This window comes from Halichoerus grypus, chromosome 1, assembly GCF_964656455.1.
Source record: "Halichoerus grypus chromosome 1, mHalGry1.hap1.1, whole genome shotgun sequence".
Classification (NCBI taxonomy): domain Eukaryota; kingdom Metazoa; phylum Chordata; class Mammalia; order Carnivora; family Phocidae; genus Halichoerus; species Halichoerus grypus.
The window spans coordinates 95869846-95895328 of record NC_135712.1 but is presented as its reverse complement, the minus strand read 5'-3'; the positions used below and the strand labels follow the sequence as shown (position 1 = coordinate 95895328).

Here is a 25483-nt window from a genome sequence, read left to right as displayed (position 1 = left end):
GACAAACGTGCTTCATAACCACTGCAGCCAGAAGTAACATGTGGCATTTCTGCTCATATTCTACGTGGTGAGAACAGGCCAAGCCGTCTACCAAGTTCATGAGAGATGTGGACGTGGTCTCTGGCTGGGTGTGGGGTCAGTACGCACATGGTCTACTTTTGAAGTTATCACAGGCAACGATTGTACCAACTATTTCCACAGCTTAACAAACTCTCCTGTCTTCCAGCCTGCTACGTCTGTGTTGCTGTTGCTACTGCTCCCAGCTTCAAATTACGCCACATATTTTGGGTTTTGCTATAGAAGCACCCCATTAAAAATATCAAGTTAACCTACTATTGTCACTAATGCCCCCTTAAATTTCAATGAAACTGTAACTCTTGCTCATGTCACAGTGCAACGCCAGTGGGTGTTTCTGGTGGCTTTGGCAGCAGAGAGGATCTGCGACACACAGGGACAGAGGCACCCAGGCTAATGGGGGCTCTGTCACCTTCTAAAGAGAGCTTCCAAGGTCAGTGCTTGACCTCTTCAGCATTGATGGCTGTGTGGTATGGAAGAGAGAGCAGTTCAAGAGGGACACTTGTTTCTTCATCATGTGGGCTCACAAGTGACACACTCACCTCCACTCCAACTCCGTGGATGAGAACTAATTGCCAGGTTCCACTCAGATAAATACAATGACGGATGAAATGACATCCCCAGCCAGGCCACCACTGCCCAGCAGCAGCTCTATCCTGAGGAAGCCATCGTCAAAAATCTTCACGACATAGAGGTGTCTGCCACAAGAGTAAAATTGTTTTATATATACATATATATATTCTGTTTTTAAAAATTGAATCTCAGGGGCACCTGGGTGGCTCAGTCAGTTAAGCATCTGCCTTCGTCTCAGGTCATGATTCCAGGGTCCTGGGATCGAGCCCCACGTCAGGCTCCTTGCTCAGTGGGGAGCCTTCTTCTCCCTCTCCCTCTGCCTGCCGTTCTTCTCTCTCTCTGTCAAATAAATAAAATCTTTAAAAAAATAAAATAGAATAAAAATTGAATCTCAAACCTATAAAAAGACAACTGTAAATACATTAAGGATAATGTAATAGACCAAGATCCAAGTGAGAGGCACATCCTAGAATTTTTGTTGGTTTTATGAAAACATACTGTTTATGGATAATGGTGACTCAAAAGACATTATTCCAGAAATGTGTCTTTGATGAGAAGTCCAAGATTTACAAACATAGGACTTTGGAATGGAGACTTAAAATAAGATTTGTTCAACCCTTCAGTGTACTGGTAAGGGCACTGAAGCCCCAGAGAATTGAGATGACAAGCCAAAAATATAATTTTAGACCGTGAAAAATGTCTCATCTTTCACTTCCTTTATACCATCAGGGTGGTCATTCGAGGCATCAAAAAGAGATAGAAAAAAAAAAACCCAAAACAAAACAGATTTTGGCCTTTAGAACTTCAGACTTTATTTAGAGTTGATCACACAAGGAGCCAGGAAGAAAAAAAAAAAAAAACACAAGAGAAATACAGGGGAAAAACAGATTACAGTACACTAACTTTTCCACCCTATGCAGAGTCAGTCTCAGGATCCACACAGCTCAGGGGACAGCCCCTCACTGGGTGTGTCTCAATGGTTTGAAGCCCTCCTGTGAGAAAATTTCTTACTTCCAGAAGTCCAAACCACTGACTTCTAATGAAATCTGCCTGATTTTTCTCTGTGTCTTTCAAGATTTCCAAATCATTATTACCCAATTCAGGAAATTCTATAAATCTCACCCCAAAAAAGAAATCTTAGGTCTTTGACCCCCTAGGTCCCACTGCCTGATGTACCAGACTCTCTGCTCTAAAGTATGCCATGAATTATAATTGTGTGAAGTCAATAAACCTAACTCCAAAGTTTCCAAAAAATACTACTACTTTAATGGCCATTTCATCTCAAGGAAGAAAAAAAATGTATATGTGATATGTGTATGATGGGTTAGATTTTTCAAAGGATATTTATGTGACAATATTTTTATCCCACATAGATTATGTACTGTTGTGATCTTAAAGATTTCATATAGCTTAGCAAAGAAAATTATTTCATATTTATTTTATTTCATATCTTATTTTATATATGTTATAAATATATTCCAGAAATTTTTAACCTTTGTGATATGGAGCTCTAATAACTCTAATAACTGAGTTAATTTCACTGAAGGTGAAGATTAAAGGTTTTAATCTTGAAAGTGCTTTGGCAGCTATGTTTCTTGAACAGGGGGAGGGGGATTTTCAGCTTGAACCCATATCAGAAAGCTACACTTTCTTCTTTTTTTTTAAAGATTTTATTTATTTATTTGAGAGACAGAAAGAGCATGAGCAGAGAGGGAGGGTTAGAGGGGGAGGGAGAAGCAGATCCCTGCTGAGCAGGGACCCTGACACTGGGCTCCTAGGGCTCCAGGATCATGACCAGAGCCACAGTGGACGCTAAACTGACTGAGCCACCGGGGTGCCCCTGCCCTCTCTTCTATGAGGAGCTTAAACACTCTCCTTCTGCAAGGCAAGTAACACCTACCAGGTGCAGAGCATGAAATCGGAGAAGAAAAACATCTGACAGTGCGAAGTCAGGCTCCATCGCAGGGAACCTGAAGCAGATGTTTAGCAGATCTTAGTGAAGAAAAGCAAATATATGAGGAACATATTATGAAAAAAACTACTTAAAGTGAAACTTGGGCAGTCTCCTTATTACACTGTCTCATTTATAAAACCCTTCTTGGGACGCCTGGGTAGCTCAAGCGGTTAAGCGTCTGCCTTCGGCTCAGGTCATGATCCCAGGGTCCTGGGATCGAGTCCCAAGTCAGGCTCCTTGCTCAGTGAGGAGTTTGCTTCTCCCTCTGCCTCTCCCCCTGCGTGGGCTCTCTCTGTCTCTCTGTCTCTCTCTCTCGAATGAATAAATAAAAAATCTTAAAAAAAAATATAAAACCCTTCTTAATTCCTTATCCTGTTTTATTTGTTCACTGGTTATGGTTCTTCTGCCACCAGTAAAATGACAGCTCCATGAAGGCAGAGACCCTGTCATATTTGTTCACTGCTATATCCCTGGTCTCTACAGCAGTGCCTGGATCATGGTGGAAGCTCAATATTTGTGGAAAGAATAAATAAATCTCCAGAGCAAACTCACATGTTACACATGGAAGAGGATCCTAAGACTCAAGCAATCCAAGGGAAACAGGAATTCGGAGAGGCCAGAATAAAACTACTATCCTCTTAACAGCCTATTATTTCTCTTCTTCCTGAATTGAGGAAGCATATTTTTAAACCCGTTCCATGAAGAGCAACAAACTTGTGGTATATCATTAACATATAGATTAGCATTTGCTGCGCTATAGCTAAGTAAGCTCAAGTTGACAGTCCAGAAAAATGAATATTGCTTTCAATTACATTATGGTTTTAAGCAATCATAATTAATTATAAAGTTGTTTTCATAATGTCTTGAGTATTGTTCTAGGTTTTTCTGTAGACAGAAATCTAGACTTTGGAGACTAGACAGCACAATGTTTCAGGGGAAGACCTTCACTACTTTAAATGATTTACACAGGGTGTGCCTGGGTGGCTCAGTCGGTTAAGCAGCCAACTCTTAATTTCAACTCAGGTCATGATCTCAGGGTCCTAGGATCAAGCTTCACATCAGGCTCTGTGCTCAGTGGGAGTCTGCCTGAGGATTCTCTCTCTCCTTCTCCCTCTGCCCCTCCCCCTGCTCTGTCTTTCTCTCTCTCTCTCTCTCTAAAAATAAATAAATAAATCCTAAAAAAAAAAAAAAAGGATTTAAGTAGAAGGGATTATAATTCAGAGATTATGGTCACAGGCTTCTCACTCAGATAGTCTTGGCTTCAAACTTGGAAATACTGTGAAGATCACCATATTTATTTGCTATGTGTCCTTAACTAGTTTATATGACATCTTTGAGCCTCTGTTTTTTTATCTGGAAGGTGGGTAATATTATCCCACAGAGTTTTTAGTATGTTTAACATAATGTAGATAAAGTGCTTACTTCAGTGCGTGACACATAATTAGAGCTCAACAATGGGTAGCCATTATCATGAAATTCTCTGCTAAGACTTGCCAGACAAACCAACCAAAGGATACTCTACATCATTAACATGAAAACGGAAAAAGTGTGAAACATGTTATATCAAGTCATTGGAATGTAGTATTCTTTTGAATATTTGGATCTGACATTTCCGAGTATTCAGAGAAAGGGTTCTGCATTTAATCTTTACAGATTACAATCTTGGCTCTAACACTTCCTTAGTTCAGTGTTATAAAATCTTGGAAGGTCAGCTTCCTAAATCACACTAATTGAGCTGTCACTTTCATGCATGGGAAAACTTTATAGAAGTTCTCATTATTTTACTTTCTTATACATGTTTAAAGCATAAATCAGAAAATAGATACGTCCCAAAAGGTATTAAAACAATGGCAAATATTAAATGTTAATATATGGAGTTAAGATTAGGTTAAGATTTTTCCCTTTGCTCATTTGTTTTGTTTCTTAAATTCCACATATGAGTGAAATCATATGGTATTTCTTTTTCTCTGACTCATTTCACTTGGCATGATACTCTAGCTCTATTCATGTCATAGCAAATGGCAAGATTTCATTCTCTTTATGGTTGAATAATATTTCACTGTGTATATATATATATGTATATATATATATATATCGATCTATATATATATATATATCTCACATCTTCTTTATCCATTCATCAAAAAAGAGAGAGAGAGACAAACAAAGAAGCCGACTCCTAACTATAGAGAACGAGCTGATGGTTACCAGAGGGGAAGTGGGTGAGGGGATGAATGAAATAGGTGATGCGGATTAAGGAGGGCACTTATCATGATGAGCACCAGGTAATGTATGGAAGTGCTGAATCACTATATTGTACACCTGAAATGAATATAACACTGTATGTGAACTAATAGGAATTAAAATAAAAACAAAACAAAAGATTAAGTTAAGATTAGTAAAATACTCAAAGCTCATCTGCTGTCGTGGATACTAGATCTCTCTATCTTAAGTGGCCCCCAGAGAGACACATACCATGCCCACTCTGTCTCTTGACCTTACTTCTGCGTGGTCTGGATAATGCTGCTGTGCCTGGGGGTCAGATGGCCCAGTTTTTTAGGAATACAGAGACTTTGATATCTAAGATAGAAATTTGGTATCAAAATATCTTAGACAAGATTGTTCTAACATATTAATTGTAATATTTTATGTAAGTTCACTGCTTTTGATTCATATAGATTTTATAAAACTGATATAGAAACATTAATGAATAAACATTAGGACCAGAAACATTAATGAATAAATTCATTTATTAATAATTTCACTTATTCATTAATACAGGTCTATATCAGTACAGATTAATACAGGTACAGTTAAAACAGAAAAAGATACGTAGAAAATACTTGCACGATGATGCTATTTTGCCAATCAACTATTTTTCAGGAATCATCTTATATTCTGAGGCTGTTCTTTTCAATCACAGTGAATCTAAATCTCTTCCCTTCATCTTTTGGGTGTCAGGATTTGTCACCCTTCCCATAAACAAAATTGATTCTAGGAAAAGAAAAAAAACACAACTAGGAATTTCTGGAGAAAAAAGTTGACAATAATTAGTCTTTCTGAATATTTTAAGAGATCATTTAGTCTTTTTCTCTGTATAAGATAAATAGGTAACGTCTAACAGCAAAACCCTCTCCTTTGTCTAAAATACATAATTATATCATTATTCATCATTTTCTGGTAATTTATGAAGTAAATTAACACCAACAACAGCTTGTCATGGAAAATGCATTAGTCCTGTTTTTCATATAGGAAGGCAAAAATAAAGTGGCAGAGAGGTGTTCTTCTAAATATAGAGACTCTGGCAAACACAACATAATGAAATGGTGATGAACATGGTGGAGATAAAATTTAAGGCATTAGCAGTCATCGTTTTATGCCTGTAACGTAAGCCCTTAGGGTTAAGGTAGCAGCTTCTCAGATGTCCTCTTTCAGCTCTGAAGCAAAGCTTATGGCAAAAGACAATATTTTCTATTGCTAGTGCTTTCCAAATCCTCCCTGAGGTGATATTGTATACAGCAGAAATGTAAACACCTGAATCCAGCCTTTCTGTGTTTGCGAGTAAAAAGGAACTAACAACTAGAGGACAAAACAGAAATAAAGGGTGTGTCAAAATCCATTCACCTTTCTTTTCAACTAGGGTGAGAGAAGTGGCTTGAATGGATCAATGCCAAGGGTTGCCTTGACTTTTACGTTCCTTACAGATATATGTAATAAATGTGAATTTCAAAAGTGATAAAATAAATTTTACATAATTTTAAAGCTAATGAAAATTATACTGAAATGTACTTGTAATAATCATTAGAGTCCTTTTCCATTAACTCTTTACTGTTTGGCCCAAAGACAGATAGTCCTAGAAGAGCCAGTGACATGGAAATAGACATAATCTCCAGCAGATTTTTTCTTTTAATGATTATAATCAATAATACTTTGCCTCAAAAATCTCAGAATAACTTCAAGAAAAAGAAAACATATTCTCCTGTTTTTCAGGTAGATGGGGACCCATAAATAACTTTCCCAAGATGTATATTGCCTTTTGTCACAATAGGAATCAGTAATGACTGTTGTCTATTTATAATTCTATGGCATTAAAATGCTTATTGGAATTGTTTGGGAAATTCCTTAAGTGACTTTTATGGAAACTGAACTCATAATTGAAGACAATAGTTTAAAATTTTAAACACTCGGAAGTGTAAGACATCACATAAAAGCCATTTGTCCCAGTCTTTTCAATCTGTTTCTTTGACCAAGGAGTAGCACGTTTTGAATGGAGTCCTTATGCAGTCACCAATCTACTCTCCATTAAATTGGATGGATTAGTGAACTCTCCCTGGACATAACAGCAATGGATAGAAAGGCAGGCTGAAGCAGAAATCATTATTGTTTCCATTTTTCTCTACATTCCCCCTTCTCAAAGAGGTGTCCTCCATATTTAACCAATATATGTCTACAACAACTTTTACTTCCTAATATTAAAATACACTAGCATAACCAAAGCCAATAGCCTAGAAGAAAGATTTCTTAATGTATATCCTGCAGTCTGCTTCTTCTTTCAACCCAAAACCGTAAAGAGTTTTAAACACTATTTGTTTTATTGTGTGTGGAGTACTGTCAGTTTCAGAATCATGATTCATTTTCTGAGAAATTGCACATTTCATATAGCATCTTTCACAATTTTGTTTGGAAGTCTCCAACACTGGCCTACCCCCTCAGCCTGAAAGTAGAAAAAATGCTCTTCATTTCCTTGGAAGTTCAGCTTAGTAAGAGGTTTGGGTAAATATACTGAAATATAAAACTAACGTGGTAGAAAAATACAAATAATGTTTGGATTTTGCCCAAGAGGACTGTTGGACCGAAAGAAAATTTTAAATCTGATAAAAATTGATTATACTAAATCTAAAACCATTCACCCTCTTACTTCAGTAATCGTCAAATGAATATATTTTATGTAAAGCATTAAGCCACTTAGTAGTTTACTATGCTATGCTAAGGCACCATTTTTGTCAATTGCAATGATTTGCTCAGTTCATTTGTGAGAGAAAAATAAATAAACCACCGAATGTGTATCGTCTTAAGATAATGGCCCATTCTACATTTTATATGGCAACAACATACAGCCCCCGATAAATGAGTAGCCATTCGTTTTAAACAATACTTTAAGGGAGTAACCCTAGTTTAGAAAGTCTCATTACAATAAAGATCATGAGACAGTAGAAATTGTCATTAAGGTCTGATAGTTAAGCATTATCACATATAAATAAATAAATGGATTATTTGGGGATTAGAATTTTCACTGCTGTTTAACTGGTAGCAATTACATGGCCTTGATCATCAACTTTATAAACAGAGAATCCAACAACATTATTCTAAACGCCATTATTTCCTTGTGCATTGATGTCCAATGCAGCTTCATTTCTTTCAATTCTCCATACTCGATAATTACATACTAATTGTAAGAAATTAGAGTTATCCAAAGGTTAAGCATGCATAGATCAAATGACACACTCAGAATATCCTTTAACACTGACACATCCACCACTGGAATTGAAGTTGTGTTAATGCAATCTCAGCATATCTAAAACTATCTCATTGTTTCCAAGATGTAACTTTCAGAAGGGTCACTCAGCACTGGTTTCATGGAGCCTTAAAAGAGAGAGTGGTATATCCTTCAGGAGGCCAATAATATCAGTACCATTAGCTAATCTAACAGATTCAGATCTAAAATTAACTATGTCTCTTTTCCATGTAACCCAACTTATACAAACTTCTCCATTTTCCTTCCTTCCTTCATGTATTCAATCAGTCCCTCATTCATAATTATTGACTTATTCATAATGAACAGTACGTGCCAGGCATGGTTTTACAGGCTTCATATATTCTTTTAACTCTAAGAGATGAGTACTAATATTATGTTTAAATAGGAGGTGGAGAAAATAGGGCTTAGGAAGTATCATTGACTTGTCTTACAACCATTAATTAACAGAGCTAGGACTTGAGCCAAGTCTAACACCCAAGTTCACACTGTCAGTCTCTAGGGATGCTGATATAGTGTGCAGAGCATGTGGCCAAATACTCCACATGTTGCCTTTGTGTCAAATGCAGTCCAATCCACACCTACCTCTACCTTTTGTAGCTAACTGCATCATCTTTCATCAACTGCCCACACTGGAGATTTGTAATTATATTTGACCTCTCCCTCCCACTCAGAGAATATAGCTAGTCACTTGTTCTTTTGGAATTTACTTCTGAAACCTTCACAATTGTGCAACTCCCCATTTCTATTCCTCTTGCAGCATCATGGAGAGTTGACTTCTGAGACAAACAAGTCCTATTTCCACTCTGCCACTCTCCAGCCATATGACTTTAGACAAATTATATAACTTCTCTCTGAGCTTCTCTGTTGTCATTGCTCAAATAGCTAACCTGTTGGAATGGTGTTACCTTTAGAGATAGGTCTTTAAAATTGCTAGCATATAATAATAGCTGTGTTGGTAGCTAATACTACCAATGCCCTATTTTAGGCCCCTGTCACCTCTTAAAATACAATGCCTGGAATAAAAAGAGGCATTCACTAAATAGCCCACTGAAAGAATAAATTGAAAAATGGAAACAGATTCAATACATTGAAAGGATAAATGATCTCAGATATGTAGATTACAAATAGCGACTAGAACTAGGTCTGTTTGACTCAAGCAGTTGCCCCAGAGAATACTAGAAAAGATACCTGTTGGGTTATTCTTCACAATAAACAGAAATGGATGATTTGCTATAAATTGGTTTTGGGCCAGACTCATGATCACAGGGATGTGCATACCTATGAAATAGAGATAATACTTATTTAGATGTGCACATTAAAGGATGAAAAAAGAAAATATATCCATAATACTTTTTGTAGACAGGAAAAGACATTTCATCTGATGAGTTAACATGTAGAAAAATAACCATTTTCAAAATACAGAGAAATCTGGAATAAATTTAAAATCAAAGAGCAAAAGAACAAATAGTGGATTGTTCAAGGAATAATTCTAACTTCACATTTATGCTCAATGAAGAAGAAAGTCAGATACTAGATTCAATTTAGTGAAAGCAGTTGAAAAAGTTCTTTTAAACAGTAATTTTCTGCTTACTTTTTATTTACATTATATGATTTATTCTTCTAATGTTTCAACTTTTAATTCCTATCCAGATATGTTTGCATTTCATTTCTATTCTCCAGGCTTGTGGTAATCACAACCGAGTTCAAATTTATTTTTTTTTTAACTTTTCCAGAATTATTCTGTGGGCTCAGAGCTTTTAGGATTTGTGCTGTGAATGATTATGGGATTTTTATTATGTGGTTAGAAGAAGAGATTTGTTGCCTTAATAATTATTTACTATAATAATTTATATCATGTGGCTCCATTGTAGAACTTGCCGACATTTAGAGTGGATAAACTTAAATGGCTGGGTTTTTTTTCTTTTTAAATTAAATATTTCTACACTCAATTCAGATGTTTCCTTTACCAATAATGCAATGATTTTGTACAAATTTTTTTCAGACTCGTGAAAATCATTTTTAAAAATGCAACAGGAATGATCAGAACTGAAAAATAATGGTAGAGAAGGAAAAATATCCTCTACACTCTTTGTAACTGGGGTATGCAAATTAAACTGACAAAAGCTAGATTAACAGAAGAAATGCTTTATTCTATAACCCCAAAGGAGCTTCACAGAAAAGAAGTAAATATCCCCCCAAAATGTTAGGCTTGAGAGCTTATCTACCTTTTTAACAAAGGGTAGTAAATTGTGGAGAAGTGACTAGACCGAAAAAGGGGCAATAAATTGTGGGAAGGTAAATATATGGGAAAAATTAATAGTATAAGAGGGTTATTTAGTAAGGTTTGTTATGTAGACTCACTTCAGTGCCAACTTGCATCTCTTGTGATAAAGGTTATTCTCCTTCTGATATGCAAGAGAGGAGGAGAGACACCTTCACAAGGGAAATTTATGCCCTGCTTATAGGCAGATCGGGGGAGAGTAGAGAGCTCTTTTTTTTTTCCTGTGCTCTTTCTCCATTTTCTTCAGCTCACAAGAACCCTTCAGACAAAGTGGCTTATTTGGGGGTGGCATATTCTGATCACCTTCAGAATCAAGCATAACCTTAGTAATATAAAATGCATGGCACTCTCCTACCTGCAATATCAGGGCTACGATGCCCAAATTACCAGTGAATAGAGACTTATATCTGAACTGATGAGAGAGTACAAAAAAGTATAGTCAGTGTCATTCCCATTCTCACTTGGGTGAACACTTGAGATTTTTTTTTTTTTGGTTCTTGAGCATCCACTGAGCAGATGCCTGAAAGTCAAAATACTCACACTGAGAACTCTTCTGATGTGTAACACATCAGGGTCACTGCTGATCCCTTAATGACTGTTAGCCCTTCTTAGAGAACTCTAGACTTAAATTAGAGGCAGTGGGTGATAGTCGAAAGAGCTCTGAACCTGAAGTCAGAGAACCTGATTAGAGTACAAACTGAGCTGTCAATTAATAGTATGACCCTAGGCAAACCACTTCATGTCATGGGCCTCTTTCTTCATCAATATAATGAGAGAATCAGACGATGATCTGTAAAGACTCTTATGTAAAAGCAGCTGGAAAATTTGTCTACATAGGCCAACAACTTCATCCAAGGCAACTTTTTTATTTCTCCAAGACTGAAATAGCCCGTGCTCTCCGATCTAAGTTCCTTGAGCACAGCAATGCCAAGTCCTTTGGGAGATGACAGAACAGTAGCGGGAGTCCAGTGTGACCCACCCACGTGTCAAAATCCATTGACACTACATAGTATTACAAATTAACCGAGAAATTAACAACACGGATATACATTTATAGAAATTTATCAATAAGACCATTTAAAGGGTGCATATCTTTTACATATTGGCTAAAATCACAAGAGTCTGAAGAATTAAAATAGACTTATGAGACATTCATTAAAGTCGCTTTTGCATTTCTAATTAAATTTCCTCCAATTATTTTTTGAGGATTGCTTGTATGCAGCATAGATACTATTCAAAATGCCATTTATTCAAGAAAATCTATCATAAAGGAGTGGATCACAAACTGTAAAATTGCGCACAAATCACCTAGGGACCTTGGAAAAAACACAGATTCTGATTAAGTAGTTCCAGCGTTGGGCCTGAGGGTTGGCATTTCTAACAAGCTCCCAAGTGATGTTGCTGCCACGTCTACACACTACATTTGACTTGCAGTAGCGAGGACGGGCCGCAAGCCACCGCAGAGCTCTGGTTCCCGACCTTGGATGTACATGGAAATCACTTAGGGAAATGTAAGAAAATGCTAGAGTCTGGATTTCACCTCCAGAGATACTAATTTAATTAATTTACTAATTTAATTTTGGGGGATAGACTGCGCATAGGATTTTAAAAAGCTTTCCGGGTGATTCTAAGGGGCAGCTAACTTTGAGAGGCACTGGTGTATAGATAATGACAAAAACCATATTAGAAAAGTAGGGGCCTGCTTGGTGTAATAAAAGAAGGAAATTAATACAATTACCTAAGAGTAAGCATTCCTGAACAATAATGATTTCATGTTTGAACAGGAAGTTTCCTCCACAGGTCCTATCTCCTGATTGGCAGGTAAAATGCAATTTACAAAAAAGCCAATATTAGTAGGTAGGCCTCAAGTCCTAATCAAATCCCTTCCCTGGCCTTTTTATTAAGCAGCACCTGCAGAGACGCAGAAATAGCTTATACAACCAATTTCTCTTTTCTTCCTACAGTGTAGGGGACAGTAGGAAGGAAACAGGAGGTCAGAGTCATGCAGAAATGCCAATGTCCTAACGCTGCACATTTCCCCCCCAGTCTTTCCTCTTGGCTGGTTGTGAAACCATTTGTCCTACCAGTCAATGTTGCGGCTTCGCTGCCGTCTTCATTTATCTCAAAAAAAACGTGTTGCATGACTTGGGAAACAAACACTTCAGCTGAGTCTGTTGGAAAATAGGAAAGTGTATTTAAGGATTAGAACTCAGAGACATTACTTACTAGGTCCCGTGTTAATTACATTTTCAAATGAACAAAGAAATTTCTAGGAAAAAAACAATAACAAATTCTTCCCAAGTTAGTTAATTTGCTAGAGGTGGAAGGTAGTTTAGCTCTTGCAGAAATGATACAGAGACCCATAGAGAGAGATCAAGTGTAGCCCAGATACAAAGGCAAAGATAGAAGGGGATAAGCCTCAAATCAGGTATCCCACTAAGTGAAATATTTGTATGGACAGAAGGTTTTGCCCCGCTTCGCTATGGTCTACAGACAAGATGAAAAAGGCTTTACAGATTTGAATTAATCCCACCCTATGTATTCAACCTCAAAGCCAACTTGCCTTTTGAATTCTGTATTCAGTTTTGATCTGACTTTAAAACAAAATTTACTTTCTTTCAAGACTGGTGAGGCTATGAAAGTCTAAAGAGCTTTTGTGTCATCTGTTACCAAATCACTTCAGAGCTATGCTTTAAAACCTGTCAAATTCCTCAGTGTCAGAGAGCGTCTTACAACATTCTGTTCCAGTGTGGATACAAGCTGAGAGAACATGCCCCTCTTCTCCCCTTGGTGGAACTGCTGTCTGTGTGAAGCGTTTCTGATCTTGTGACCTGCAGGGATAGTCTCCTTGAGAAGGGGAAAGTGAAGCCATGAGTTCAGAAGCCATCAGCCACTCCCGCTGTGTCAGGACCACTCAGATCTGACAGTGTGCCTCAAAGAGACAATAGGAACATGCTCCCGGGTTCAGTGGTGGCCAGAAAGTGGAGGAAGGACGATGGGACTGGAAACTTGAAGACAAAGGATAAAAAAGAGCTTTGTTTCTCTTGGGAGAGAAAGCTGATGGGACCAGGCAGACTCCACCAAAACCACCAGATTTACAAGGATTCGGGAAGAAATTCCTTACAGTAGTGGGGAACCAGCTCTGGCAGCTCACAGAGAAGTAAAGCCCCTCAGGCAAGAGAAAGAGAAGTCTCCAAAGGGATATTTGCATAAAAAATGGCTTCCTGGGGCACCTGGGTGGCTCAGTCGTTAAGCGTCTGCCGGTCTGCCCTCGGCTCAGGTCATGATCCCAGGGTCCTGGGATCGAGCTCTAGGTAGGACTCCCTGCTCAGCGGGAAGCCTGCTTCTCCCTCTCTCACTCCCCCTGCTTGTGTTCCCTCTCTCGCTGTGTCTCTCTCTGCCAAATAAATAAATAAAATCTTTTTAAAAAAATGGCTTCCTAAAAATAAACTCCAAATTGCTTGTGATCACTTTATCTGGGCCCCTGAATACCTCTTATCCTCATCTGCTACCTTCCTCTCCTCATCCAGTAGCTCCAGCTCAAGGTCAGGTATCAAGGCCTTAGCCCTAACTCTCCTTCTGCTTAAAACCCTCTTCCCCAGAACTTTCCCTGACTGGCTCCGTTGTTCTTTAGGTCCCAACAAAAATGTTACTTCCCAACCCAGTCTTCTAATTCTGCCTGTATCTGACCTAATCACCATTTATTCCATAATGCTATTTTAGTTCACTTACAGCATCCATCACCTCTCCATTTAATTAACGAATTGCTTATTAATTATTCATCAGCAGATGTAAACTTCACTAGAAGCAGAACTTTTGTCCATTTTATGCATCCCTACAAAACTGCCTGGCATGTAGCTGGCTTCCAATAAATATTTGTCAAACAAATAAATCATGGATATGAATATGTCCAGCGACAGAAACAAATAAGATGCAGAAGAGGGGGCATGCACATCTTGAAATGCAAGAGAATGGTGTGCTACAAGATCAGGCAAGTAAGCAAGTTCTTTCCCGAGGACTGCCTAGAGTAAGACAGGATTTACATACGGAGCCCAGAGCTGCTGACCTAAAGACCCATGCCAAGCCAAGAGTGAAGAATAAAAAGCATGTTGGGGTGCAGTGGGAAATTTCACCCGGTTTAGCACTGATACCAGATCAAGGGACTCCATGCTGAGCCTCTGGTCTCATATATCCGGTCTGACCACGAAGAGGACCTGATCTTGGGAAAAGAACGGGACCTGACAGCTAATAGACTGGAACAAGGAATCTGGACTCCATAAAGTCACTGATTTCTTCAGGTTTGTAATAATTTTTCTCCTTTTCTATGAAAATTCCAAGTATGTCTCTGTCAAATTAAGGGGACAAGAAACCTTCTACAGCTTTGCTAGAAGATGTCCAAGTAAATATTAATGTGCCATAGACCCACTTGTTGGTTTTTTTTTTAATATATTTACCATTTACTTAGTATCTATTACGTGCCAGATATGGAACGAGGTGAACTACATACATTCTTTCAATTATTTTCACCACTACAATTTGTTATCTCATTTAACGAATTAGAAAGCTGAGGCCCAGAAAGCTTAAATATTTTACTAAAGGTAACCACAAGAAGTAATAGCAGTGTAAAGCCAAATATTCATCTCCAAGTTTCCAAAAGTAACTGTCTGAAAACATTTCATTCAAAGCTTGTGAATTACAGGAGTATAGGATAGCAGCTCCTGTGTAAATATCCCACAGCACTAGTGTTAGCCTGGTTCGCAGTAGCTTTTAGAGACTGTTTACTGCACGAGTGATAAATAGGGATAGCAGGGAATTTACTGTTCTCCTGATGACCAGATGTAGTACCAGTGATGGCCCTGGCTATTTTATTTCTGGCAGGAAGATAGAACCAAAGTAGTTAAAGCAACTCAAATAGGCAACTCAGGAGAGAAAGAGCAGAAAATGCTGGATGTTTGTTTTTCGCTGTTGGAAGTTATTCTCTTGCACAAATTCTCTTATAAAGAGTTTTGGAGGTATTCTCGTGATAAACCTGCCTATAAAAGGAGATTTTATAGAAGTCACCAGTTGCTGGAGATTTGTAGAGCGAGTGGCTGCTTGAAATGCCTGCTTATAGCGAGTGAGCATCTGAAGGCCAGAAAGAAGGCTAACAGGAAGAAGTGCTTGAAAAATGGGTTGGTTGATGTTAGGTTGGCGAGATGGCTGTGTTCCGGGGTACACTTAGATAGCGTGCTGTTGCAGTATTTAATGTTGACTGCCTCATTCTTGATGCCGATGAAATTGTCAGAGAAGTCAGATGTCTCTGTCAGCGTGCGAACAAGTAGCTAAATCATGTGTGAAGGTAATAATGAACATCTGTCACCAGTGTACCCCACCCACCTCCTCCATCAGGAAAGCTCATTCTATTCATTTACCCACATAATTGATGAGTGAATAAATTAATGAATACTTCTCCAAAGCCCAGATATTTATATAGGAATACACAATATTTCCATGTTATGATACAAAACCCCATCAGACAGACAGGCTTGTATTGTTAGGCCTTTTTTTTTTTTTTTTTTTTAATAAAACAGAAGACTGCATTTAAAAGAGGGTAAGAAACTTGGGGACAAATTGGCCCTCTTTGTCCATCTTTTTTTTTCTCTTTAGTTAGATATTTTTCAACTAGTGGATACTGCCAAGACAAGAAAAAATAAAACACTGTCTTGGGCTTTGTTGTGTGAGTGAGCATCTTAGCCATGTGGAGTTTCCCAGGTGTGAGTTAGCATAAAAGCTCCATCTCCTCAGATGTGTTGTTAGTCTCAAGCTAAATCTGCAAGCTGTGGCATTACAATTTCTAGATTGTGTTCATCATCCAGCAGCTTGTGGATGCCGATTTCATGGGCTCCAATATTACCAAATTAACATTTGCAAATTGGTTTATAAGAGTTTTATTAGCTCCACGTAGATGAGAGCCCCAAAGTTGTAATTCCCATTATTCAGATAAGGAAATCCGAACAGGGCTGAAATAAAAGCCCGTATACTACTTTACCTACATAGTTTTATAACAAGCATGTTTAGAAGGCTTATCTAACATTCTAAAATGCTTTCTGACTTTCTTTAAGGAGAGTGACTTAAATACAAAATAAAGTGCTTGTTTACAGACAGCTCAACATGACTCTGACATTTAGTCACCGGGTGTGTATGTATTTTCTGGGGCCGAATGCTCTTTCAGATCAGTCAGTTGACAGAGTTACTAAGAAAACATATTAACATAATAATATAAGAATTATTTATCACACTACCTGTTATTCCAGAAAGGTCACAGCCACCACTAAATATCTCAGTTATATTCAAAGAATACAAAGCTTCTTTGAAGTCTAATTTTTGTTCTACTTTGAATCTGTTAAAAAAAAATGAAGAGGAAAATTCTTGAAAAACTGTATACATTTGCTACCAAAAGGTTTGCTACAAAATGGATGACTTGGAAGAAATTATAATGTGAAGTCTTTTGTTTTCATTATCCCGATTGCATTTCCTCATATGTATAATACCATTTTCCCCCAGCTCCACTGAGCAGTTCTGAAGTTGCTAATAACTTGCTTCCCAGATAAATGGCTCGTGGGAGGAGGGAAGGAAATACTATATTTTCTGAAGTTATAATTATCTAACAAAACAGGGTGAGAGTTCTAAGTTTTCAATTGCTTGGCTCCTTCCCTAGAAAAGTAAAGTTTCCCTCCAGCGACTGTATACACTCCGGTTTTTCACACCATCAAAGATGGTTCCTGGCGTACATCCAAAATACCATGGGAGGGGAAGAGAAGCCAACAGCCCTTGGAGGAGATTGCTGGCTACTGAAGCACAGACAGACGTTAATAATCTGCTATCCTTCCATTGTCACAGCTGATGTGACTTCCTTCAATTTATGGACACACCTACTATCTTCCCAACAGGTCCTGTAAAAAGGGTAAAAGATAGAAAGGGAATTAAATTTCTTAAAACAAAATAAAAGATAAAAAATTATAGGAGGGAAAAAAAGTTGCTGGCCACTACTTCTTATGCAGGGCCCGAAGTTAGGACTCTAGCTTCCACTCAAATCTTCAAACCTCAATCTCCCTGACTTGAAGACCCTAACCAGAGAATCTCAAAGACTCTCACAGGCTGATCTATGATTCCAAGTTAACAGAATACTGAATCTGTTTATCATTTCACTAAAAAGGAAGAAAAAAGAAAAGCTAGTACTTACTGACTTTAGAGATGCCAGAAGCATCAATGTGCTTTTTAAAACCAGGTTGGAAACTTTACGAGAGAAAAGAACAGGGAGTTCTGTATATTTCTTCCATCAGTGAAATTCCAGGACAAGCCCTGCCTAAGGAGCTCAGTCTGTGAACAGATGGGCATTTGCCCCTGTGCTCTCCACACAAGGCTGGTCAAGGACAGGATCCTTGCTTAGCTAAGAGCTAGGCCCACACCCAGGCCTGGAAATTAGCTCAAGCAATCAGTCCAAGTAGATCACTGTTTTAGTTGCCAAATACTGAACAAGCTTTTTTTTTTTTTTTTAATGTTATGTTAGTCAATATACATTACATCATTAGTTTTTGATGTAGTGTTCCATGATTCATTGTTTGCGTATAACACCCAGTGCTCCATGCAATATGTGCCCTCTTTAATACCCATTACCGGGCTAACCCATCCCCCCACACACCTCCCCTCTAAAACCCTCAGTTTGTCAATTATAATTCTTCAAAAAAAATGAACATGCTATGGCAGAGATTTACTGGGCCTGAATTATATCTTGGTAAAATACTATGTACTTTCGGAAAATATGAACTTATTCAGAGTCCTGAGGATGGACACAACATGGGCATTAAAATCTACTGGTAGTGAAAATAGTTTGCATTATGCCACTGTTTTCAACTTCTTTCTTTTCACTTCCAGCTAAGAAAGATAATGCAGCCTGATGGTTTTGACATCTTTCCACTTTTTTCCCTGTTTTTATTACTACACTCCTTTTAACAACTAAATGGAGTGTAGGCATCTAAAAGGTGGAAAATAAACGTTCTAGTTCACCTAAAAATCGGCTATTTTTAGCAGAATAGTTTTAGGATAATGACAAGAATACTGCAAGACTTATTACAACTTTTAATAATGCCTAATTATCAGTGGAGAGTCATTTAAGCTACAGTCCTGCTTATAATGTAGTCCAACGAAACCTACAGCAATAGAAACTCATTCAACCATTTAATAAAAGTATAATATACAGCCAATTTCTAATTATCCGCAATTACTGGAGTCATGAATTGCCAGGTGTGAAGTAGTACTTCCATGTGTTAGACACTTAATACAGATTATAGTTTTTAATCTTCACAAAAACCCAGGGAAGTTAGCATTATTCCCATTAATTAAGAAAGTGGAAGATTGAAGAGGTTGATTTCCAGGCTCAAGTTCAAGATAGGAGACAAAGCTGGGATTCAAATTCAGGGCCATTCCAAGTCAAAGTTAATGTGCTAACCCACAGTGCCTTCTAATCAAAATATAATTTGAAATCATAATCTCAATCAATATATATACAATGTTAATTATGTGCCTCTTTCAAATTTTGTGAGACTTAATATTTATTTTAGATGTGGTTCATTTCCCCTTTTCCTTGACCCTCATCTAAAATTGTCTAAAGAATACATCTAAAGATAAAAGAATAATCAGCAAAGAGACTGAATAGACAATTAACAATTAAGTAATCATAAAATGAATGTTTTAGCATATGTAAACAGTATCTATTATCAGTTTACTGCCATACGGAACCACTGGGCTTAAAGGGGTTTAACACAGGTAACAGGTGCAGAAAATGAAGAAAACAATTTAGAATTTCCATTGTAAGATGGAGCCACTCTTGGTCTGTAGGCCCTATTGTGGATTGGTGTTGCCTGTTCCTTCCCCTTTATACCCAGGACTCTTACTTATTGACAGAAAGTCTTAGATGGGTCTCCCTTGGGGTCCCCATCCATAATACTTGGAATCCTGGTTTTGATTCAGTGGGCTTGAGTCATGCTTGGAACGTTCAGGTTTAGAGCCAACCAAACCAAATCTTAGGTCTGCCCATGAGGATAAAAATGTAACACAATCCCTGACAGTGGTGGACCTAGACTATTATATGAGTACATGGTAGTTTTTGGTCACTTTCTGACTAATTACCTAGAGTGTGTTTGTATATATGTATCTATGTGTCTGTGTCTGCATCTGTGTATGTATGAAAAACTCTGTTAGCCTCAATGGCTGAGCTAAAAGTGCTTTCTGTCCCATACGAAACATATCTGGACACTGTTTAATGTAAACTCGATTCCAATTTGTTATCAGTATCCATTAGGTTAAAGTAAGTGAACATTTTCTAATCACTACTACAGCTGGTCATGACATTTCTGTTCTCATATTCAGCTTCATTTACCCTGAGATCACTTTTCTCCCCACCCATACACAGTTCACATTCAGCTGTTTAGAGATCCAAAGCTGGCCAAACGTGGGATTGACTTCTAGCCCAGTAAGAACATATTTCATGTCCTCTGGAAGGTGTTCTCTCTTTTCCAAAGTCTCTCTGGCACAGCTGCTTCACATCTCTTGCTGCTCATTGTGTCACTGACACTTGCTCTGTTCTGTGCTCTCCCTCGTGCTTGCCTACATTGCATCTGTTTTCTGACTCTTGCAATGTCGGCTCTGCCACGTGTTAGCTGTGTAAGCACGGGCAAGCTATTTACTGGTCTGTACCTCATCCATAATGTGTGTATAGAAGTTGATCTCTATCAAATTTATTTGGCAGATTAAAGGCTCTGTGGTAAAGAGGAGCAGCATCTAGGACAGTGTTGGCACTATAATGGATGCTCAATACATGTTAAAACTGAGTGAGAATAATAACAAAAATAATAAGAGATACTATTGAGTACTAAAAATGTTATAAACAGTACTTCATATAACCCTCACAATAACTCCATGAGGCACATATTATTGTTGTCCCATTTAACAGTTTAAGAAAATCTTAGGTAAGTTATTTAAAGTTATACAGCTTGGTCTTCAATATTATGCTCTATTTTCCATGATCTTGTTTCAACAGTTGTTAAAGATACTGTGAGATGCCACATCAGTCAATATTTTTAAAAAATGATATCTCTCAGAAAGACTATGGCTGTTGTTTAGTTATTACTATACCTTTGAATAGAACTGTAGCATTTAACAAATGTAAAGACCCAGACCACTGAGAATTCATTGACCACTACAAAGCCTCTCCGAAGGAAAATAAATGTAAAACCTTACATATACAAACTTACTAATAGTTTCAAGGGCTTCAAGGACTCTCTGAAGTCTACCACAGAACTTTCTAGAAGTCCAAAGTGCCCAGCTAAGGACTGTCACAAAAGAATAAGAAATCACAGTCTTCTCATTTTCCTAGTAAGTCAAATTTAGAACTTCCAAACAATTTATTTCTTTGTAACCCATATCTCGTTAGTCAATACTCCAATAAATGTCTTCCTATTTCACCAGTTCCTTACTATTCCCAGGGAACCTGTTCCCTTTAAACACTCTCTACGTTGTGCCAAATTACTGCAGGGGTTTCTTAACTGATCTTTTGGGCCTCATTCTTTCCCTCTTTAACACATCTTGAACATCACAACTCTTCAGATTAGAGCAACAAATGTTTAGTGAACAACTACTATTTTTCAGATTCATGCTTTGTGCTGGGGTCACAGAAAGGAAATATGCATAACTCTGACAGCAAGAAGTTCATTGTCCACTGAGGAAGATGAAATAATAATGTTAATATAACTGCTATGCAGAAATAAACACAAGGTGCAAGGAGAAGTTTTCCCAGCAGGGAAAAGGGAAGATGTTATGTTATCTTCTTTTTTAAAAGATTTTTTATTTATTCATTTGAGAGAGAGAGTGCGTGCATGAGAGTGAGAGCACAAGCAGGGGGGAGGGCCAGAGGGAGAGGGAGTAGCAGACTTCCCGCTGAGCAGGGAGCCCAACTCAAAGCTTGATCCCAGGACCCCAGGATCATGACCTGAGCCAAAGACAGATGCTTAACCCACTGAGCCACCCAGGCACCCCAGATATTGTGTTATCTTGAATGAAAAGATCAGAAAAGCTTTCTAAAACCCAAACTTGGTTTTAAGGACCAAGAGAAGTTATCCAGAAACATGGGGATGGTGGTGGGAAGTGGGGAGAGTATTCAGACAAGTTACCCGTCATGAACAAAGGCATTGTGACTACCAAATATCTCTCTCTAAAACACTGCCTTAATCATTCCACTATCTTACTTGGAAATTTTCAACAATTCCCCTTTCCATATGGGACTTAACCCTCTCAATTCTTTTAAAGCCCTGTTCAAGTTCTTCCTCTTCCATAAAGCCCTTGTTTACAACTCTAGTTTCTAGTGCTCCCTGTCCCATCTTTTTTTCATGAATCTCCTAGTGTTTACTGATTGTAACTTTCTTTTAATATTTACTGTCTACTTCTGGATATTGTTAATAAATTTCTTGTGCAAATCTTGCACCACTCCATCTAGGTGGTAACCATCTTATCAGTAGGGAGCATGTATATCGTTTTACATCTGTTTCAGTTCCTTGTCCATAGTGGGATCCCAATCAATCTGTGTTTTTGAACAGGACATAACATTTCTAGGAAGTAGCAAACCAATAAGAGCATAAAGCTGTAAGACAGTAGACGTGAGAGCTAATTCTGTCTCCCAACACTTAGTTGAATGTTGATCAAGTCACTTTTTGAGTGACTCAGTTTCTTTCTCTGTGAAATGCAAGATGTAACCAAGTCAGACTATAGAACCACAACATTAGGACATTAGTATTAAAATACTTTAAATTAAATGTTTTACAAAGTTAAACTGCTATATAAATGAAAGTTACTTCTTTATCTTCTTTGCATGTATTAAATAATCACTTTTGCCCATACACATAATCATAAAACATGTTCTCACGGAGTTTCTTATATAGAGAAGATATGATATATAGAAAGTGTGTGTCAGACGCTTCCACCTGAAGAATTTTGACTGCTATGATGTTTCTAGGATCCCATATTACATTGAGACAAAGTGACATGATTATTTTAGCTGCTATCCAACATGGGTAATGTCCAAATTAGATATCTGGTATGTTATAAATAATAAACTCTAGAAAGCACTCTAGTATTTTTAGACTATACTCTGTTTTATGGGCCTTGATTCTAAACTAGTCCTACATCAAAGGGAAAGAAGAAATGTTTCTTAAACAGTAACCAAAATCTAAATAGTCACTCACATGTTCCTTCCTAGTGTTACTAATATAGAAGCATTCTTATGATTATTTTTTCTCTCTTTGGCATGCACTAAATTTTGCTACTAAAGAGGCTTTTATTTTGTTTTACACTAACAGAATTTAGTATAGTGGGGGTTACAGATTGAATTGTGCCCCCCACTACCCAAAGTCATATGTTAAAGCCCTATCTCTTAGTACCTCATGATGTGACCTTATTTGGAAATAGGGTCATTGCAGATGTAATTAGTTAGGCCAAGGTCATAATGGAATAGAGGGGGCCCTTAATCCAATATGATTGGCGTCCTTATAAGAAAAGAGAATGCCATTGTGAAGAGAGATGACCACATGACAACAGAGGCAAAGACTGGAGTGGTGCGTCTAAAAGCAGAGGAACACCAAAGATGATTGATCGCCACCAGAAGCTGAGTAGAGGCAAGGAAGGATTCCACACAGTCTCGGAGAGAACGGCCCTGCTGACACCTTGATTTTGGACTTCTAGCCTCCAGAATTATGAGAATGAATTTCTCGTTGTTTTAAGCCCTAGGAAACTAACACAGCTGATTAAATTGTTTGGTTTTACTAAAATCTTTAGTTATCATTTTGAAAGCCTAATGCATTCATCCAGATATGAAAGAAACACAGCATTGAGTAATAAAACTGAAAATTGTCAATCCACTCTAAAGTATCTACTCAGCCTATATAGTTTTCCCTCTCTGTACCGAACACAGATTTTAAATGGGTATTTTTCCGTTGTAAGGAAATTATTCATTTAGGGGAAAAGGTACTTCAGAACTTTCCATCCATGATCTTACTGCTCAGGAAACTAAATTCAATAAATGTGTCCTGATGGACTAAAACTGCTTGTGAACTTAACACATAAGCAAATCATTCCTTTAATAAATTGGAAGGCTCATCCTCTTGTGAGAAGTGAATACATTTTAAATATAATATTGTATTAATGTGATTGAATAATTGATAACAAAATTTTCAGTCTTGTGAGTTTAAAAATCTCATGTTTATTTCTCTAGAGAGGTTTCCAAGAAAATGGTTGATGTCCTGTCTTTCATTACGCTGCATGTAAGTTTCATCAGGATCCTCACAGGGAATGAATTAAAATGTGACTGGAAAGTTGAATTCTGATTTTCGGGGTATTTAAAATTAGATAAAGGGAAACAACATAGAATTGTTTTCTTTGAAAATATTTATATAATGTAATTCGACAGTATTCGTTTGGCACTTACAATGTGCCATGAAATGTCCTAGGGACTATGGAAACCAAAATGAAAGAGACATAAAACCCCCTGTTCCAGAGCTCACATCTTAATAGGATAGACAAGAATGTGAGCAAGAGACGGAAATGTAATGTAACAAGTATCATACGTAAATTTGTATGAAATGCTCTAGAAATAAAGATAAGGGATGGTTGATTCTAATTGAGCATGTTGGGGAAAAGTACACCGAAGAGTTAATTGTGAGGAGACATTGAAGGATGAATAAGAATTTACTGATTAGACACCACAAAGAAGGAAGGGCCTTCCAGACAGGGGATAGGCATGAGAGAGGAAGTCAGAGAATACTTTCTACTTTGGGATTGGCTGGGCAGTGATCTTAAAGATATGTATGTATGTATGTATGTATGTATGTATGTATGTATTCATTTTGAGAGAAAGAGAGTGAGAGAGAGAGAGAGCATGAGTGGAAGGGAGGGGCAGAAGGAGAGGGAGAAGCAGGCTCTCAGCTGAGCAGGGAGCCCGATGCGGGACTCGATCCCAGGACCCTGGGATCATGACTTGAGCCGAAGGCAGATGCTTAACTGACTGAGCCACTAAGCCTCCCTGGGCAGTGATCTTAACAGAGAAAGAAAATAGCCATTACTTTTGAAAGAAAAATAGCTATCACTTTTTTAGCACCTTCTATTTGCTAGATTTTGTGCTATGAATGGAAGTATGTAATGAGGTACCGTAATTGAAACTGCCACCAAATTTTTAAAAAATCTTTGGTGCCTGGAATTTGTTTGAGAAAAGGGAGTACAACTGCCAATTAATATTTCTGTTTTCATAACACTGAAGATTCAAATTCATCTTTAAGACAAAGTGCTCATTTGTTTGGGAAAAGCAACACAATGAACTTTTCATTATGGAAATAGAACCAGTGGGATGGAGATAGTGAAGTTTGAAATGATGAGGGTATAATCTATTCTGGACGAAATGAAAACGTTTCTACGGAGGGTCAGAATCAGCCGCTATAGATTCTTATCATGACCAGGAATCTGGCCTTAACGGGCATGGGAAAAAAAAATGTGTGTTACCTTCTTTCTGTGCTGGGAAAATTTGGAGACCTCAGGATGCTGGGTAGGAGAGAGATAGAAAAGACTTGGGGCGAGGGTGGGTTCTGGGACCAGGACAGCAACGGACCGGACAAGACTCCCTGGGTACAAGAAATGGCCTAAACTCCAAGAACACTCATCCCTGGCACCTGGTTTTTAAATTACTTTCCACCTTATAAGCCCCTTTTATTAACATAAAGCTTTCAGTAAAATTTGGTTAAACATTGAAATTGTTCTTACTCCTATTAGTTTGCCAAGGGCTACCTCAAAAAATTACCACAAACTAGGTGGCTTAAATAACAGAAATTTATTGTCTCACGGTTGTAGCGGCTAGAGGTCTAAAATTAAGGTGTGGTCGGGCGCCTGGGTGGCTCAGTTGGTTAAGCGACTGCCTCCGGCTCAGGTCATGATCCTGGAGTCCCGGGATCGAGTCCCGCATCGGGCTCCCTGCTCAGCGGGGAGTCTG

General features: G+C 37.9%; 1 protein-coding gene across 1 annotated transcript in view; it reads right to left on the bottom strand.

The window, feature by feature from the left end:
* Nucleotides 1-5370: 5370 nt before the first annotated feature.
* Nucleotides 5371-25483, bottom strand: part of SERPINI2 (serpin family I member 2) — a 32189-nt gene continuing 12076 nt past the window's right edge. Inside the window, exons 6-9 of the mRNA XM_036112694.2 lie at nt 16701-16798; nt 12504-12590; nt 9327-9416; nt 5371-5596 (exon numbers count right to left, since the gene is read on the bottom strand). Coding sequence (XP_035968587.2) covers nt 5520-5596; nt 9327-9416; nt 12504-12590; nt 16701-16798 — 352 coding nt within the window. The 3' untranslated portion in view covers nt 5371-5519. The remainder of the gene's footprint in view (nt 5597-9326; nt 9417-12503; nt 12591-16700; nt 16799-25483) is intronic.